The 20,707-nt window shown below is 45.9% G+C and overlaps 1 protein-coding gene across 1 annotated transcript in view; it reads left to right on the plus strand.

Annotated features, from left to right (window-relative positions):
- Window positions 1-1,770: 1,770 nt before the first annotated feature.
- slc30a1a (solute carrier family 30 member 1a) overlaps window positions 1,771-20,707 on the plus strand; it is a 32,501-nt gene continuing 13,564 nt past the window's right edge. Inside the window, exon 1 of the mRNA XM_069931354.1 lies at window positions 1,771-2,845. Within this exon, the coding sequence (XP_069787455.1) occupies window positions 2,197-2,845 (649 nt within the window). The 5' untranslated portion in view covers window positions 1,771-2,196. The remainder of the gene's footprint in view (window positions 2,846-20,707) is intronic.

The following is a 20,707-nucleotide window of genomic DNA, read 5'->3' on the forward strand; positions in this document are numbered from 1 at the left end:
CCCAACAACTACTTTGATTGGCCGTATGTCATGCCCTCCGCGCAGATGCCAGCACTTCATTGGCCTGTCGGCCAATCAATCAAATCATGGACCTTCCAGACACTTAGGCTTCAGCCTAATAGGTAATCCGACACTATTTTGGCAGAAGGTGTCAAACACAGCAAGATTCATCATCACAGGCTCGGACCTCCCATCCACTGAAGACATTTAAAGGAGACGCTACATCATTAATGACCCCCATCCCTCTGGGCACAACCTCTTCAGGAAGAAGCCTGAAAACCAGGACCTCGAAGTTCAAGACAGTTTCTGTCCAATAACGATCACACCCTTGAATCTCTCCTTGATACACTCATGGAAGTCTGTTCCGACAGCAAGTCACTCCTTTGCTACGTTCAAAAACAGGGTATTTAGCGGCACGGGCTAATGTGCTTGGAAGGACCTTTAGCGTGCTGTATGTCTAATTTTTAAAAAAAGTAATTTATTGTCTTTGATCGTTTAATTCAGTTAATTATTATAGTTTTTTTTACAAGTAGCTTTTCAGTTGCAGGATGTAAGAATTTTGATGCACACGTATGTAACAATAAACTCCTGATCATTATTATGCGAATCTGGTATTCGCCACAACGGTTCTTTTCTAATTCACCAAACGTTGTAAATAGGAGATCTGGGGAACATTCTGTATCATCATGCCGCCAAATAATGCTGATTTTGACAATTTTCTTAAAGTCAGAGGCCTCTTTGGGGCATTTGAGCAAGCATGAAATGACCACGGCATCTTTCTAGGTTCCAGAAACGGTTTACAAAGTGGTCATGCGTCCAATGTTGTTCTCCGGCTTAGAACCACAATTTGAATCTTGACGATTTTCATTTGCGCTTTTTGATCCAAATCAAACCACAACTTGAGTAATGATGCCAATTCTGGAAAATTTTCTTGCCGGATCACGTCGAATGTATGGAGGGTTTGTTTAATTCTGAAATTATGGACAACAACAAAGTCCCGTACGAGGACAAACACAGACTAATTTTATGCATTGGAGTGTTTCCCTGGGCAATATGCACGATTGAAGTTCATGATTTGGAACGTCATCAAGGGAGAATAATTATGGAACAGAAACTCAGTTTGAGATCAGAACAATGCTGCCTTTTGATTATGCGGTCGAATTTTATTTCACACGGTCTTGACTCGAAACATGGACAGACGCTGCTTGACGGGCGAGTTCCTCCAGCAACTTTGCTTTACTTAACAGAAGAGTTCACAGATGAATAAGATCCCATGCGTTCAAAATAAAAACACAATGTCAAACAGTGTACTTTATATAGCAAGGTAAGGGCTCAAGCCCGAAACGTTGGTTGCTATAGAAAGCAAGCCTATTAAGTAAAGCAAAATAATTAGTGGAACATACACTTCTTGAAAATCATGCCTTTGAGTTTCATTTACCTGTTTTGCTGAGTCACACTAAATATCATACACTTCAACTTGAAAGCATTTCAAAATATTGCAAATCGACTAACAGAAATGGGTGTCAGTCATGAACATGGGTATAAAAGTTAACGAGAAAGACCAATTGACACATCGTTAAACCCGAGTACGTGCCGACTTCACGTAACTGCGATTGATTGATACAATCATCACCCAACTAAAAAGGAAAGAACGGCCAATCCAGGCTGACGTAGGGGGGGGGGGGGGGGGGGGAAATAGAGCCGTCAACGGCGGTCGCCGACTGGTTTTGGGACAGCTGGGGCGTCAACCGTTGCCAAGAGGAAGACGGCACCAAAGCGTCGGGCGGCTGCAGAGTGGAGGGTCAGCGGATGATTGACACAAGCACTGGCGAATAAACGCGAGGCTCGCCTGGCGGTTCGGCCAATCGGTTCGGCCTGGAGACAGAGTTTGATTGGAGCGAGGGAAGAAATGGGTCCGTGCTGAAAAAAAATCCGTGCGCACAGACAAAAACTTGCCGGGTGCAAAAGTTTCCCCCCCCCCTCCCCTTTTCCGTCGCCGTCTGCGTCGTTACAGGCTGGGCGAAAGAATGAGAGAGCAGGTTCCTGATTCTCTGGAACTTTCGGCCTCGCTCGCCCGCAGCCCGCTGGTGTTTTGAATCCCGGCGGGCGTTAACGGCTCTTTGTTCTGTGCGGGGACGGTGCCCTCGACCTCCAGTTCGGCCGGCGCCCGCCTGGCGTCTCAGCCCTTGCCTGAAGATGGACTGCGAGCCGAACCGGGCGCGCCTCCTGTGCATGTTGTGGCTGACGTTCGGCTTCTTCGTGGTGGAGGTGGTGGTGAGCCGGCTGACCAGCTCGCTGGCCATGCTCTCCGACTCCTTCCACATGCTGTCGGATGTCATCGCGCTGGTGGTGGCCCTCATCGCCGTGCGCTTCGCCGCCAAGACCCAGTCGACGGCCAAAAACACGTTCGGCTGGATCCGCGCCGAGGTGATGGGCGCGCTGGTCAACGCCGTCTTCCTCACCGCCCTGTGCTTCACCATCGTGCTGGAGGCCATCGAGCGGTTCAGCGAGCCGCGGGAGATCCAGAACGCGGTGGTGGTGATCGGCGTGGGCGCGGCCGGCCTCGTGGTCAACCTGCTGGGGCTCTGCATGTTCCACGGCAGCGGCTCCGGCGCCGGCCCGGCCGCGGCCCACGGGCACTCGCACGCGCACGTCCCCGGCGCCGAGAACGGCCACTGGCCCCGCCGGAAGAAGCGGAGCGACGCCGAGAAGCTGGCCGGCAACGGCAGCAACGTTCGCGACCAGGAGGAGATCAACGTCCTGGTGAACAGTGGCAACGGCATGAACGCCGAGAAACAGGACGTGTTCAGCACTCGGAGGAGCGGCGACTCTCGGCATGTTCACGGTAGACCCTCCTTTCAGTTGTTATTCTGCCGCGGACTGGAAACGCTGGGGCTCAATACTGGTCCACCAAAGCATAGCACCAGGCAAAAGTTCTTCTTGGTGTAATATCCCCCCCCCCCCTTAAAAAAAAGATTGCAAAGCACAGAATTGCATGTACATTGTGTGGCCTGTGACCGTGCTGTATGTCTAAATTTAAATTCATTTGTCGTCCTCTGATAAATTAGCCCTGCTATTTTACTCCCTCTACAATGAGCCCTTTATTTCTCAATTAGTAGTCAAACAGGACTTGTTCCTGCTGTTACGAGGGCTATGATACAACGCCCGGGTTCACTTGACGATGCAATGAACTATCCAGTATAATGAGTAATAAGTTGTGGAATTTCCCCCCCCCCCAAAAAAAAAATCAAAAACTATTTGGAGTTTGTAATGAATGTGCCTATTTCTGGTCGTGAATTCACGACCTTTTACACTGGAGCAAGCGACACGGTTATAGACGCAAGTGTCAGCGTCTCTGCTTTTAGAATTTCAGACCGTCGGAACTCGTAGTCCGCATTCTTCAGACACTTCCGATAGCAGTTCAGTGATCTATATGGCTTTTATAAAAGCTGACGGTTAGTTTTCTATAATAGAAAATCTACATTGCAAATGAGAGGTTTACTTTTTTTCCCCTCCAGAATATTATCAGCTCTGATAGAACCTACTGTGGCGGGTAATACATGGGATGAAAATGATCCCCCGCAATCCCGTGTTCGTTGTGTATCCAAGCGTTAAAAGGCGGTTAATTCCTGTCTTTTAACGGCTGTGTAAAAGGAGTATAAGAGTTGACAAACTTTCCTTGCGTGATCACCCTTTCATTCCCTGAATCATCTTTGTGAACCTCCTCTGTACCCTCTCCAATGTCCTTAACGAGGAGCCCAAAACGGGTCACAGTGCCTTTTAAAACTCCTTATCACATCCTTGCTCTTAAACTTTATTCCTCTTGAAATAATGCCAGCGTTGTATTTGCCTTCGACATCACTATCTTAACCTGCAAGTTTAGCTTCATGTTCTCCTGCATGAGGATTCCAAGGTCCCTTTGCATCTGGTACTGTATTTTGAATTTTCTGCCCATTAAGAAAATAGTCTGCCCGTTTATTATTTTTCTACCAAAGTGCATGACTTTCTCGCGATGTATTTCATATGGCCACTTCTGTGTCCATTCTCTTCGTCTAAGTCCTGTAGCTTCCCTGTTTCCTCCACTTTAATATCATCCACAAACATCGCTACAAAGCCATTCGTTCAATAATACGAATCATCAATATACAAAATAAAAATAAATGGCCCCCAACAACGACCCCTGTGGAACCTCACTAGCAACTGGCAGTCAACCAGAATGTAATCCCTGTATTCCAACTCTGCTTCCTATCAATCAGCCAATGTTCTGCCCACGCTCATATGTTTCCTGCTATTACCATGGGGTCTTATCTTGTTAAGTACCCTCATATGCAGCACCTTGACAGAAGCATTCCGAAAATCTAAATACACAACATCCACTGCATCTGGGTGTCACTTTTTCAAAAAATTCCAATAGTTTGTCGAACAAGATTTTCCCTTGAAACTATTGGCTTCTGCCTATCTTGTGCCTCCAAATACTCCATAAACCTTGTCCTTGATGATCCACAAATATTTCAACCACTGATGTCAAGCTAACTGTTCTATAATTTCCTTTCTGCTGCCTTCCTCCCTTCTTGAACAGTGGAGTGGCATTTGCAATTTTCCAGTCCTCTGTGACCATATCAGAATCTAAAGATTCCTGGAAGATCATTACCAATGCCCACACACTCTCTACTGCTACTTCTTTCAGAACCTAAGGGTACAATCCATTTGATCCAGGAGACATCCACCCGAGATCATTCTGCTTTCTGTCCACCGTCTCCCTTGAAATAGTAACTGCACTCACTTCTCTTCCCTGATGACATCTGGCACACTGCTAACGTCTTCCACAGTGAAGACTGATGCAAAATACTCATTTAGTTCCTCTGCCACCTCCTTATCTCCCATTATTTTTCCATTTTCTAGGATCCTAGAATCTACTCTCACCTATTCTCTTTGTATACTTGAAGCTTTTTATACCCTTGTATCTGCTAACCTACTTTCATACTTCATCTTTTCCTTTGTGCATTTTTAGTTACCTTCTGAAAATTTTTGAAAACTTTCCAATCCTCTATTTTCCCACTAATTTTTGCTTCTTTGTATGCCCTCTCTTTTACTTTTATGTTGGCTTTAACGTTTCCATATATTTCCTCTTCCTCTCTCATGCCACAAATTTCCTTTACTCCACTGAAATTCTGATAGATCTGACTTTTAGTGTTTCCTTGTTAAATGGCAAATTGAACTCTGTTATTTGATCACTGAACCCTAATGGTTCATTTACTCTGAGTTTAAACTCTGAGATCCAGTCCCAATCGACTTGCATGTTAAAATCCCCCAAAACTTACCATAACATTGCTTTTATGACATGCCTTTTCTTGTTGGTGTGGTAATTTTATGTCCATGTTCTGGCTACTGTTTGGAGGTCTGTATATAACTGCTGGGTTTTTTTTACCCTTGACTTTTGTTTTCTGGACCCACAATGATTCTATATCTTCTGATCCTATGTCACCTCTTTCTAATGATTTAATGTTGTTTCTTAAGAACAGAACTAAGCCACCTGCTCTGCTTACCCTCCTATCCTTTGAATACACTATAGACATTCAGTCCTCAGTAGCATGACTGTGTAGTAGCCTCAATATCATACTTGCCAGTCTGTAGCTGTCCTCCACTTTATTTCTTGTGCTTCGCGCATTTAAATAGGAAACCTTTAGCCCTGTATTTGTTACTTTTGTGACTGTCCCTGTTGCATTGCAACTCATCCCACTGGCTGCAATTTTGCCAGATCTACCTGTCTTTCCACACAAACTCCCTCCCAGCTGCCCCTACTTGTGTGCCAATCGCCTCTTCACTTTGGCTTCCACTCCCCTGTGAATCTATCTTCCTTAGCCTGTGGCACTGTGAGCAATCCAGGGATTACCACCTTGGAGGTCTTCCCTTTCAGCCTCTTTCCCAACTCCCTAAACTTACTTTCCAGGACCTCTACATGCTCCTCGGGGGTGTTGCTTCAATATTCATCAGAACGAGGGACTTTGATAAATATGCATTAATGTAGAACAGACAAATATGCTGAAACATGTCAACATTAAGAAAGGGGAAGTTCTGGATCTTCAAAACATTTGGGTAGATAAATCCCCAGGATTGTGGCAGAAATCCGAGGAAAGCATCTGGCCCATATGGAGTACATGACCGAGTATTTAAAAATCTGTGCTGACCAACTTACCAAGGTATTCACAGATTTCTCACTCCAGCAAGGCATGTCACCCACCTGTTTCAAACCGGCATCAATCATACTGGTGCCCAAGAAGAGTGTAGTAACCTGCCTTGATGACTATTAACCAGTAACACTTTGCAGTGATGAAGTGTTTTGAAAGGCTGGTGATGAAGCATCTCAGCTTCTAACTGAGCAATGACATGGATACTTTCCAGTTCACCTATTGTAGTAACAGGTCTATGGCGGATGCCATCTCACTGGCTCTAAACAAAACCCTGGAATACCTGGTCAACAAAGATGCATATGTATACATCAGGATGCTCTTTATTGACTAGAGTTCAGCATTTAACACCATCCCCTCAAATCTGATCAGCAAACTCCAATCCCTGGGAGTTAACACCTCACTGTGTCATTGGATCATGGATGTCCTCACCTCCAGACCACAATCAGTGAAGATTGGTATTAACTTCTCCTCCACAACCTCTTATCAGTACTAGAATACCACAGGGCTGTGTTCTTAATACCCTGCTCTACTCACTTTACACCTGTGTGGCTTGGTGTAATGAACAGGCAGCGTCCACCATCTGGTGGTGCTTCTGCGCTCCCGTTTGGAGGACACAGTATCTGCCAATCAAGATCAAAGACTCACCCCAAGCCATCAAGGTAACCCTTGCGATGGGGTTCACCCAGTTGGTCCAGGTGAATCACCTCGGCTTTGAGCCATTGGCCACAGCAGCCAACGGGTCCCAGCCTGCCATGAGTGATTGGCCCCCCAGTACTGCCTGCAGAACTATAAAAGACCTTGTGCCTCCCCTTTGTTCTGTCTCTTTTGGACTCCTTCATGGCACGTAAGTAGCACCTTTCACACTGGGTTGGGGTTAGTCCCGAGGTTAGGTAGCAAGATCCATGTCTGTACTGGCAAGGGGTCTGAGCACGTAGTATCACCTTGATCCTGATTGCTGAATGTGTATGTTCATTAATTTCCCCCAGTCTTCTGTTGGTTCTTCCCTCATTATCCGAAGTGTACATTTACCCCTTGAGTATTGTGTGAATATGTGTGTATAGGTTTGCCTAGCATATTGACTCTGTTGTCCTGTTTGCATCCCCAAAATAAAGAAAGGAACCATCTAAAAAAAAATTGCCAATTATACCACGATAGTGGGTTGTATAAAGGAAGGGGATGAGTCAGTGTATAGGATGGAGATTGAAAACTTGCTGAATGGTGCACGACAACAACTTTGCACTCAGTGTCACCAAAGCTAAGGAGCTGATTGTTGACTTCAGGAAAGGAAAGCCAAAGGTGTACAATCCAGTGATCATTGGGGATCAGAGGTGGAGAGAAGTGAACAAACTTAAGTTCTTTGGAGTCACTATCTCAGAGGATCTTTCCTGGATCCAAAACACCAATGGCAAACTCAGGAGTTTGCAGAGATTTGGTATGACATCGGAAATCCTAGCAAATTTCTTCAGATGTATGGTAGAAAGAGTGCTGACCAACTGCATCAAGGTCTGGTATGGAAAAACCAATACCCCTGAGCGTAAAGGCTTCCAAAAGGTAGTGAACACAGCCCAGGTCACAGGCAAAAATCCTCCCCACTATTGAGTACATCTACAGGGAACGCTGCTGTCATAGAGCAGCAGTAATCATCACAGAACCTCACCACCCAGCACATGATCTGTTCTCACTGCTGCCATCAGGAAAGAGGTGTAGATGCCACAAGACTTCCACCACCAGGTTCAGGAACAGCTGCTACCTCCACCATCAGACTCCTCAATGACAAACTCAGATTCATTTAAGGATTCTTGTGCACTTTATTGATTTTTGTTCCCTCTGTATTGCACTATCAGTTTGTTTATAGTATGTTCAAGTTTTGTAGTGTAGTTTGTTTTTTTTGCACTACAAATTAGTAGCAATTCTGCAGCACCTGCAGGAAAAAGGAATCTCAGTTGTATGTGATGTGGGGTGGGGGGGGAGTGGCATGGCCGTGCGAGGACTTGGGACGCTTTTTGGTTGAGCTCTCTGTGAAGTGTACTAAATAGACCGTCAAAACTTGAAAATCAAGATATTTTTCATCAAAAATTGATAAAACTAGCATGAGGAAGCCAAGGTAGCTGAGAGTGAAAGTCTGAAAGGGAGTGGTGCAAAAATGGCGATGGGACCAGGAGAATCGGGTAAAACTGGGGAGTCGGGTCAATATTTGAACATCATCCTGGAAAAAATGGAGAATTTGAGTACCTGATTCATAAGTATTGCGATGTGACAGAGAAAATGACCAAACTAAGAGATTGTTGAAGACCTGATAGTGAGTGGGTTGAGCAGAGTTTGAATTGATGAAAATGCATGAAAAACTTGAAGCATTGGTGAAAAAAGCCAAAGGATGGCAGTCGGATAAGCAAGGACTGATTGACAATATTGACCATATGAGGAACTACAGTCGGAAAATAAGGTCCAAATTATTGAACTAAAGGAAGAGACCTGGTGAAGTTATTTTAAAAATGGATCCCACAAGTGTGGGTGGGAGAAGATAAATTTGGAGAAAAACTGCATATTGAAAGAGCTCACTGAACACTCTGATCTGGAAGAGACAGCAATCAGAGACCAAGACCAGTTCTAGTGAGACTTTTAAGTTACCGAGAACAGAAAATAATTCTGGGAACAGCATATGATTACTCTAAGCAGAATAATAGCCCATCCGAGGTTAATCATGAAAAGGTTCTATTTTTTCAAGATTTTAGCCTGACCTTGCTTAAACAGAAAAGAATTTGAAGATGTGAAAAGACACGTTTTAAAAACTTGAAATAATGATATATCCTGCGACTTTGAGGGTCGAAGTAGTGGAAGGGAATCAGTGATTTTTCAAGAATAAGAACGAAGTGGAAGACTTTCTCTAGGTTTATAAAGATTTTTTTTAAATCAAGATTGCCGGGGGAGAAGATTGTGAAAATATTTATAATGGAACTAAGTAAAAGTAGTAAAAGTTGTATTTTATTGCAAAACTGTCTTGTTTAAAAGAAAAGTTTATAGAAAAGCTCATGAGAGAGCTCAGTAAAAGAAGAAAAAATCTAGTAAAAGTGGAAGCAGGGTGGAAAATCCAGTTTAAGGGGGAGAATGGTGCCTAGAAAGGACTAGCAAAAAAAGATAGTGCTGTAGCTGACCACTACAAAGAAACACACACAGTGTGGCAGGTTAAGCTCACTCCTTTATTAGGGATGGAAAGGCTGCTTTTTTACTGGTTGAAGTTCCCGCTGTTTTTTGCTGATTGACTGAGTCATCCACATGAATAACAATAGTGGATGGGAACATCCATGCATATGAATGCCCTTCTTCCCCAGCCTGTTTCTGCTGAGTTAGCTGGGCAGCTTAACCAACGCCATTTTAGGGCTGTTGGTCTGATGCTGCCCCAGCTTTTACCCCCGCCGATTCATTGTCCTGGGAGCCGCTTTCGAGATCTCTGTCCACGTCTGCTGCTGCGCGAAAATCTGGCCCGATCTCCGCAAATGTGGGCTGCCACAGTGCCAAGGGAGGGATTCTTCCTTAAGATTCCGTGGGCTTTCATGGCTCTACACATGCATCACCATTAGGGCAGGGACACTGTGTTTTTCTTTGAGGAAGGACCACTTTATTTAAAGATTTAAACAATAATGTTGTTTTAAAGAAGAATATGGATTGAACATTAAAATTTATTAGTTTTAATGTTAATGGAATTAATGAGCTGGTGAAGATGCAAGCTACATGGTGATGTGTGACCTTTTTGGAAGGATATTACTGAAATACTAAACAAGGATAACAGGTGGCCTTTGGCTGACCTGGAGCTTTATCTTTTGGGCAATTTTATTGAAGTAAGTAACAAACTAACTGAATACCAAATTTCATTTGTGAAAATAGCTTTAGCTGTGGTTAAGAAATGTATTGAGATTACTTGGAAATCTGACTCCTCTCTACAGATAGCATGATGAAAGATAGATTAACAGTTGTATACCTGTGCAAAAAAGATCCACATATAATCTAAAAAACAAATATGATGTATTTATAAAAATATGGCAACCATATTTGGATTATATAGGGGCCTAAATATAAATAAAGGTGCAAATATTATAAAAATGTGACCTTGTGGCGCTTGAAGCAGCTGAAGAAACACAGTCACCACACCGAAGATCGTTAACGACTGTTTATTCAAACTCAGCGCACGCCCCTTTAAGGGCAGCTCGGGCTGAGTCACCACGTTAGTGGTGATGTCATAATCGCTGCCCAGGGCGTGCACTGGAAGGGAGGCTGGAGTCGGAGAGAACCCCCTGACGACACCATCTCCCATGGCTGCCCCACCACGTGGTGATACACGGGGGCCAGTTTGCCATGAGGATGTGCGCCGCCACACAACACCCCCCCACTCCCCCCCCCCCCCGAAATCGGCTACGCGTCCTGCTGCTTAGGTGACCTGCCCTGGGGCTTGGGCACGGCCGTCTGCACCAGCTGGGATAAGTCCAAATGAGCAGCTTTTAAGCGGTCCACAGTAAAAAGTTCTTCCTTCCCCCCCACATTTAAGGTGATGGACACTGCAACAGGGCCCTGTGTGGTCCTCTCCGGACAAGTACAAACTGCGCTACATCCAGTTCTTTGGGTCGATGGGATGGTCGGATGCCATGGTGTTATGTGGGTGGTGGGATTACATTGGCCAGTCTTTTGCGGAGGTCCACGAGCTGCTCGCCTTCGTTGTGCGTCACCTCCAGACCAAAGAATTCATCTGGCAGGGAGATTGGCGTGCCGTAAACAATATCTGCCGATGAGGCTTGCAGGTCCTCCTTGGGTGCCGTTTTGATCCCGAAGAGGACCCATGGTAACTTGTCTACCTAGTTGAGGCTGGAAAGTCTTGCCATCAGAGTGGACTTCAAGTGTCAGTGGGACCTCTCTACCAACCCGTTAGACTATGGATGGTAGGTAGGCCGTAGTGTGGTGAAGTGTTACCCCTAGAAGCTTTGCCAGCTGAGATCATAGCGTGGAGGTAAACTGGGCACCTGTGTCGCTTGTGATGTGCGCAGGCACGCCAAAACGAGAGATCCACTGGCTGACCAGGGCTCTGGCACACTGGCACCTGATGTAGTTGCGGGCCACCTCTTTCTTGAGGCCATTGCAGACGAATCGTTGTGCCACCATCCTCACGGTTGCCTTCACTGAGGGGTGGGCGAGATCGTGGATGGAGCTGACGAACCTTGCCCTCCATGTCTGTGTAACTACCGGGCGCAGTGAGCCAGTGGAGGTGTTGCAGAGCAGAGGCTGGGCGGAGTCAGGAAACCAGATAACCTAGAGGTGCAGACCCAAGATGGCGGTCCGGAGAGCTTGTGTTTCAGCGTCATGCTGTTGGGCCTGCGCTAGTTGTGCGTAGTCTAGTCCGGGAGCTAACGTGTTGAATGGCGGGCGGGAGAGTGCATCTGTGACCACATTGTCCTTGCCCGCCCTGTGTCGGATGTCTGTGGTGTATTGGAACACAAAGGAAATGTGATGCTGTTGCCTGGCTGACCATGGGTCCTTGGCCATAGCCAGTACTTGAGTGAGGGGGTTTGTGATCAGTAAAAACAGTGAAAGTTCTGCCCTCCAAGAAATATCAAAAATGGCGGTTGGCCAGGTACAGCGCCAGGAGCTCCCGGTCGAATGCACTGTATTTAAGTTCTGGCAGCCACAACTGCTTACTAAAAAAGGCCAGCGGGTGCCACTCTCCGTCCAGCCACTGTTCCAGTACTCCCCCAACTGCCGTAGCAGAAGCTTCAACCGAGAAAGCCGTGTGTGCTTCCGGGCGTGGGTGTACCAACAACGTCACCTCTGCGAGGACCTGTTTCGTTGCAGCGAAGGCCTCGTTTGCCTTCTCCAACCAGGCCAGGCTCTTTTGCCGTGATCAGCGCGAATAGAGGGTGCATGATGCGGGCAGCGTTGGGGATGAATCTATGATAAAAATTTACCATCCCATAAATGCTGGACGTCTGCCACTTTCTCCAGAGCCGGAGCTGCCCCAGACGCTGTGCCCCAGGAACTGCAATGTTTGTTTCCCAAACTGGCATTTGGCCTTGTTGACCGTGAGGCCGAACTCTGCCAGATGGGCAAACAGGGTACGGAGATGGGCCTTGTGCTCTTCGTGGCTGTGGCTGGCTACCAGGATGTCATCTAGGTAGATAAAGAAAAAGACCAAATCCCTACCCACTGCGTCCATGAGGCGCTGGAACATCTGGGCTGCGTTATTCAACCCGAACGGAATCCGGAGGATCTAGAATAAGCCAAAAGGGGTGATAATGGTGGTCTTTGGGGTGAGCAGGGATCTGGTGGTATCCATCCACCAGATCGACTTTAGAAAAGAACAATGCGCTGTGGAGGTTGGCCGTGAAATCCTGGACATGGGGGACTGGGTACCTCTCTGGAGTCGTGGCGTCGTTTAACTGCCTGTAGTCTCCGCAGGGCCCCCAACCACCAGATGATTTTGGGACCATGTGCAGAGTCACTTCCCAGGCACTGTCAGACCGCTGGACGATGTCCAACTCCTGGAGTCTGGAGAATTCCTCCTTTGCCTGTTTCACTTTCTCCGATGGCAGCCGTCAACCAATGAAGACTTTCTTTTTAAACCCAACTGTAAGGCTTGATGGTGTATGGATTAATACTGTGAAAGGGGGTGGGGGGGGGGGGGGAAGGGGTTGTTTTGTAAAAAAAAAAAAAGTTTAGCTTGTGGGGGAAAAAAAACAAAAAAAAATTCAAAAAAGATATGTGATGTATGTACTCTTGACAATAAATCTGAAGTGCAGATGGAGTTCAATCCAAATAAGTATGAAGTGATGCACTTTGGAAGGACAAGCCTGAAGGCAGAATGTGGTTAATGACAGGATTCTTAACAGTGTGGAGGACAAAGGGATCCTTGCATTTGACAATGACAAATGTCTTTTGAAATACCACCACTTCTCCTTTTCTCCACATTGTGTCTCACCCATTACCATATATACTCGTTTGGTTTTGCTGCAAGTTTTGTTCTTCAATTTCAAATAACCTTCTGTCATATTTTCACTTTTGGTAATTTAATTCTCTAGACACATCTTGTATCTTTGATATGACTGTAACATTCAGAGCCAGCTCTTCAGCGCTTGACGTCTTGTTTTGCGGAAACTGCCAAAATGTTTGGCTTGGAAGTCAGCCTGATGAAAACTGAGGTCCTCCATCAGCCAGCTCCCCACCATGACTACTCAAAACTCAAAACGGTCAACCAGTTTACCTATCTCGGCTGCACCATTTCATCAGATGCAAGGATCGACAACGAGATAGACAACAGACTCGCCAAGGCAAATGGCGCCTTTGGAAGACTACACAAAAGAGTCTGGAAAAACAACCAACTGAAAAACCTCACAAAGAGCCGTTGTCATACCCACACTCCTGTTCGGCTCCGAATCATGGGTCCTCTACCGGCATCACCTACGGCTCCTAGAACACTTCCACCAGCGTTGTCTCCGCTCCACCCTCAACATTCATTGTAGCAACTTCATCCCTAACATCGAAGTACTCGAGATGGCAGAGGCCGACAGCATCGAATCCACGCTGCTGAAGATCCAACTGCGCTGGGTAGGTCACGTCTCCAGAATGGAGGACCATCGCCTTCCCAAGATCGTGTTATATGGCGAGCTCTCCACTGGCCACCGTGACAGGTGCACCAAAGAAGAGGTACAAGGACTGCCTAAAGAAATCTCTTGGTGCCTGCCACATTGACCACCGCCAGTGGGCTGATATCGCCTCAAACCGTGCATCTTGGCGCCTCACAGTTCAGCGGGCAGCAAACTCCTTTGGAGAAGACCGCAGAGCCCACCTCACTGACAAAAGACAAAGGAGGAAAAACCCAACACCCAACCCCAACCAACCAATTTTCCCCTGCAACCGCTGCAACCGTATCTGCCTGTCCCGTATCGGACTTGTCAGCCACAAACGAGCCTGCAGCTGACGTGGACATTTACCCCTCCATAAATCTTCGTCTGTGAAGCCAAGCCAAAAAGAGAACTACATCTATTAGTTTAAAGATGGCAGTATTGCAGGCCAGATGTCGTACAATAAAGTAGTGGAAAATAGAAAGGAGATAGTGGGTTAGCATGCTGTGAAGATAACAACCTTTTGCTCAATGGCAGCAAGATGAAGATATATTCCAGTACCTATAAAGGATACTGTTCACAACCTCCTCACTTAAATTGGAGCCTCAAACAATCTTTCAAATGAAGCAACACTTGTGAACCTATGAGGGCTAATGAGTACATCCAGTGATCCTGTTCTAGTCTCCTCTACATTGGAAAGACTGGATGCAGACGGGAAGTTGGGTGCATTGAGTATCTTCCCTCTGTGTGCTGCAGTAACAGGACCTCCCAGTAGCCAACCATTTCAATTACACATCTCATTCCCACATTGACATGTCTGTTCATGTACTTGAACACTGCTAAATGAAAGCCACCTTCACCATCTAATATTCCATCTGGGCCCTCTCTAACTAGATGGCATAAACATAGACTTCTCCTGTTTCTGTTAGGCACCTCGTGTCTCCCAAATCCACCAATGACTACCTTCGTATTGACATGTGCTGCATCCCTGACCCCTCTTCCCTCCTCCCTCTCCCCATCTTTATATTTTCAGGTGCCAGCCTGCTTTTTTTGGGTCATACCTTGATGAAGGACTCTGGCCTGAAACTTTGACTACATTCATTTGCTTCCTATAAATGCTGCATGAGCTGCTGAGTTTCTCTAACACTTTTGTGCATGGCACATCAACAGCCACATGTTCTGTTTCTAACCATTTTGATATTACAATCAAAAAAAGTGCACCGACTAATTTCCCAGAAGCTTGAGAAAATTCATTGTTCCAGAGGTCTCTTACCAACTTTTCAGATGCAGCATGGAAAGTAACCTGGCTGATATATCACCATTTGGAATGGGAACTGCTCTGTGCAAGATATTGCAGTGTAAGTTAACACAGATCAGACCATCATGCAAATGAACTCTCTTTGGAAAGATGTTAAAGGACTCATTCCATCTTTGTCATTCCTCTTCACACCTATCCCTCTTTCTCCACGCCCCCCCCCCCCCCCCCCCCGCAAACCTTCTGTTAGGCAGAAGATGCGTTTGACAATTTAAACCTCTCATGCTGACAAATGCTGATGCCCTGTGCAGTCTTATAATTATTTTCTCTGAATGCTCTGATTTGTACTGTGGTGGTACACCACCGGCCTGCTGCAGGGGGAATCCTCTGTACCTGTAGGAGTGTAAGGGGACAGGACAACACCTGGCCAGCTGCAAATCAGTTGGCCTGAATGGATCAAGCCCCACCCAGTCGGTGTCAATCACCCTCCAGGATGGAGGAGTCACGTGATGGAGTAGTAGCCGGTAGGAGAATACCAGCTTTCTCCAGAAAAGAAGAAATAAAATGAAGAAAATACAAAGTTCAAGAAACACAAAACATAACAAATAAAAGATAAAGTTGTAGAGAAAAGAAAGAAAATGGCACCCAAGAAGAAAAAAGTAAAAACAATGGGGGAGAAAAAGAAAAGACGCCGGAAGAGAAAGGAGAAGGCCTTACCTACATGAAGAAACAAGGAGCAGTCGTGGAGAAGAGAGCCCCGTTCTCCAAGATTGGTGATGACCCCGCAGAGTCGTGACCGCTGGACTGCAAAAATGGCTCTCTGAGCCAAACAAAAGTGCGCAACTGCGCTTACAAAGGAGAAGGAGCACCAACGGGAGGGGGGCTCAGCCGAAGAACGGGCAAACACAGCGTGACCAGCTGAGGGATGCCCGACACCAGGGCTCTCAGCTGGAAGAAGAGGAAAGCAACAGGAAAGGGCGTGATAAGAAAGAAGAGCAGCAACAGGAGGCCCAACAGATGAGTAGCCCAGAAGAAGAGGACCAACAGCAAGAAGAGAAGCAAGAAGCAGCCCAGGAAAGTGAGGCAAGCAACTCAACAGGAAAGTCGGAAGAGACACAGATACAAGGAAGAGAAGAAGACACAAACATAGGTGCAGACACAGAAGAAGAGGAAGAAGATGACCAAGATCTGCACAGAGAAATAGAAGGTAAAATAGATGGACAGAATATAGATAAAAAAATATTTCAAGATCAAATGAGAGCATTAAAAGAATGGTTGACATTAGAATTTAGTGATATGGAAAGAAAAATGAAAAGTACAAAAGAAAAAGTGAGTAGAATAGGGAAAAGATTAGAAAATGTGGAAGAACGAGAAACGGCCGTAGAAATGGAAGTGAATGACTTAAGAAGAAAATTGGAAAAAGTGACAAAAAAATTAGTCACAAGAGTTGTTAGCTCAGAAAATTGATATGATGGAAAATTATAGTAGGCGAAACACCATAAAGATAGTGGGCCTAAAGGAAGATGAAGAAGGCACAAATATGAAAGAATTTATAAAAGAATGGATCCCAAAGGTCCTGGGAATGACAGAAATATAGGAAAGAATGGGAATAGAAAAGGCACACAGAACACTAGTTCTGAAACCAAAGATACAGCAAAAACCAAGATCCGTTTTAGTAAAATTTTTGAGATATACGACAAGAGAAAATATACTGGAGAGGGCAAGGAATAAAATTAGAGAAGACAAAAAAAACAATTGGAATACAAGGGTCAAAAAATATTTTTTTACCCAGGCATAAGTTTTGAACTCTTAAAGAAGACGGAGTTTAATTCAGCAAAATCGATCCTATGGAAAAAAGGTTATAAATTTATGTTAAGATATCCAGCTGTGCTTAAAATATTTATCCCTGGGGAGCAAAACAGACTGTTCTCGGATCCAGAGGAAGCACGAGATTTTGCAGAATGTCTGCAGGACAGAAGTAGAGATGAAGAGATGTAACAAGAACTAAGAATGACGATAAAATACACATTAAGATGTAAAAATAATGTATATATAAGAACTAAAGAAGGGAAAGAAAAGGGAAGAAAGGAAGTAAGGAGGAAAAAAAAAGCTTTGTTATACATGAAGAAAAAAGTATTTTCTGGAGGGGGATGGGTGAGAGAGAATAACCGTCACTGAAATCAGTTGACACTTGCGAGCGGGTTCACGATCCAAATGGAGAGGGGAGTTGTGGTTGACCGGCAAGGAATAAGGGGAAACTCAGAGAGGGGAAGGACATTTGGGATTAAGGGAATATTAGATGTGGGACTTGTTGAAGTATTTTATGTTTTAAATGTGTTGTCATACATTGAGTTCAAAAAGGGAAAACTGAGAGATGAAAATGGGGAAAGGGGGGTGGTGGTGGTGAAGAAGTAGAAATCAGGTGTAAACAGGATATGAGATGGCCATGTTGAACTATGACTATAAATATTAATGGAATACATAACCAAATTAAATGAAAAGGGCTATTAAATTTCCTGAAAAAAGAAAATATAGACATAGCATTTGTGTAGGAAACGCATCTAACTGAAGTGGAACACAATAAATTAAAGAGAGACTGGGTAGGGCACGCAGCGGCAGCATCATATAATTCAAAAGCCAGAGGTGTAGCTAAATTAATAAAAATGTACCAATCAAAATAGAGGAGGAAATAATAGATCCAGCAGGGAATGAAACATGGGAAAAGTTATGCTCTGGAACTATGAAGATTATAATACACACAAGGTTATGTATGATACAGTATAATTGGTTACACAGGTTATATATCATGCCCCAAAAGTTTATTTTTTTAAAAAGTGATCCAACAGTATCAGACAGATGTTTTCACTGTAAGAAGGAAATGGGAATAACAGTAATGCAATTTGGGCATGTGAGAAAGTGAAAAAGTTTTGGGAAGATCTAAATCAGGTATTAAATAAAATCACAAAAAGCAACTTAGCAAAAAACCCAGAGATCTTTCTTCTAAGTAATATTTTTTCTTTGGCTTGGCTTCGCGGACGAAGATTTATGGAGGGGGTAAAAAGTCCACGTCAGCTGCAGGCAGTAATATAAGAAGTAAAGAATTAGGCCTCAAACTGGATGAAGCGCAAAAAAGATTTATTTTGATAGCCTTAGCAGTAGCAAAAAAATGTATAATGTCAACTTGGAAATCAGAAGAGAGCCTGAGAATACAGCAGTGGTACATAGAAATGAATAAATGTATTCCATTGGAAAAAAATAACATACAATTTAAAAAATGTTACATTATTTGAACAAATTTGGGAACTGTACATGGAACATAACAGAGAGGGCTTGCCTCAGACCTCCAGCCCCTAAAATGATAAGACAAAATGACTTGATCCAGTGTGTAAAAGTAGATGACACATTTTTTCTTGTTTATATTCATTGTGTGATGACAATGTTTAATGTTTTTATTATATTGTATATGTTGAACGTTTAATGGGTTTGGAGGGGTGTGGGATGGGGGAAGGGAAGGTAGGGGGGGAAAAAGGGGGAGAAAATGCCACTGTATATATTTAAGAGGGAAACGTTTGTATGTGTTTTGATCGATATGGTTCACAGTGTGAAAAATAAATAACATTTAAAAATCACCCTCCGGGATATAAGCCTGCGCCGGCCTCCCGAGGCCTCACACTGAGTTGCTGCAGCCACAGCCAGCCTGGCTCTGTGGAAGCCTTTGCGGATTAAAGCCTGTTGTTCCGTCTTTACCTTGTGTGTGTCTGATTCTGTCTTAACAGCGCACTACAGTTTAATCCACAAAATTTTCCCTTGGCTGCCATGGAAAAACTCCTGTGTGTAGGGAACCTCTAAGTCAACCCACGCCACCCGGAAGTCCAGACACGCTTCGAGATCTGGCAGGACGCGGTTGAGGCTATCATCGAGGCACACGAGGGCAACATTCTAGACTCCAATCGCAAGTGGTTGGTCCTACTCCGGTCAAAGCTGGGTCCCCAAGCCTTCCAGGTGACCAAAGGCTGCTCCACATACCAGAGTGCAATGGACACTCTCGAGAACTTGTACAACCCCCCCACTTGAATGTGGTCTGTGCAAGCAACCTCCTCAACACCTGACCCAGAAACCCAGGGAGACAACTAAATCTTACCTGGGACACTTGCGAGAGTTGGCCCGACAGTGTCTGGCTGAACCCGGGGTAGTTATTGAGGAGGTCGAGAGGCTGATCCGGGACGCCTTCGTCCGAGGGCTGCACTCGAGAGCCATCTGGCAGAAGCTGCTGGAAGACAACATCTATGCCCTAACCAGGACTGTGGAAGTGGTCCAAACCCTGGAAGCAGCAGCCCTGCACATCGAAGCCTTAGTTTCCAGGTTGCCCCAGGCTCCCTTATGGCCCCCTCACATTGCAGCTGAAGCCCCATGCCGAGCTGGGGAGGAGAACGTCGCTGCGGTAGGCGCCCGATGCCCCTGTAAGTACTGTGGGTCCTGGTGTGGGTCAGATCGACGATCGTGCCAAAACTGCCCAGCTAGGAACCTGTATTGTTCCCGATGCGGCAAGAAAGGCCACCTTGCAAAAGTGTGCCTCTCTAAACCTGCCGGCAGCTCAGCAGCCCTCTATGACCTCCCCCACGGACCCCCCCATGTGGGCGTGCCGGCCAGCGCCATTGTCCCCGCGATGACTTCTGCCTTCCCCGACTTCGACCGTGCAACATCCAGCCCCGCCAGTAACCGTCGCAGCATGTGCCCCGAGCATCTGCACCAGCCCTCACCCTCGCCGCTCGCTGAGAACTACAGCGATGTCACTTCTGGCATACAGCATGATACCATTAATTGGTACACCCAGCTGGATGCCTACCCCCTGCTGAGGATCACTGACATGGTCAATGAGATTGCCGGCTACCGGGTTTTCTCCACGATTGACCTGAAGTCGACATATCACCAAATCCCTATCCACCCGAAGGACATGCCCTACCCCGTCTTTGAGGCGGACAGGCGCCTGCACCAGTTTCGGCGGGTTCCTTTAGGGCTCACGACCGGGGTCTCCGTCTTCCAGCGGGAGATGGATCGCATGGTAGACCGGCACAAGCTGAAGGCGACGTTCCCGTATCTGGATAACGTCATTATCTGTGGCCGTGACCCAGGACAGGTGCTTCTGCGTAAGCACGTACGGACACATAAGGCCAAAGCCCTGGTAGAGCAGGTTTGTGGTTACGTGGGGTTCGGCAGTGGCAGGGAGGACACTGTCTCAACCAGGGACCTGGCACCAGCAGGAGCATCCACCACACCACGCCACCCTCCAACCCAGGACGACGCTGACTGTGCATACACCACCATCCCTATGCAGCTATGGGGCATGCAGGGCCTCTTTGACCACCAGGGGCCCGCTTCAGCCTTAAGAGACTAACCTGCCTCCACCCATCCAATACAACCTGCATAAGTTGACCTTGGCCACACCTCCACGTAGCGCCACACATACCCCTGCCACTAGCCCCCCTACTTCCTCTCTGACTAGTGACCAGGAGCCAGTCCGAAAACGGTCAGAGACCCTGGCAGCCGCTGAATCGTCTCAACCTGTAAATATTGTATATAACATTCCTTGTTACTGCCCACCCCCGTGACAATTTTAAAGAAGTGGGTGAATGTGGTGGTACACCATCTGCCTACTGTGG

Source organism: Narcine bancroftii, chromosome 4 (assembly GCF_036971445.1).
Source record: "Narcine bancroftii isolate sNarBan1 chromosome 4, sNarBan1.hap1, whole genome shotgun sequence".
NCBI lineage: Eukaryota > Metazoa > Chordata > Chondrichthyes > Torpediniformes > Narcinidae > Narcine > Narcine bancroftii.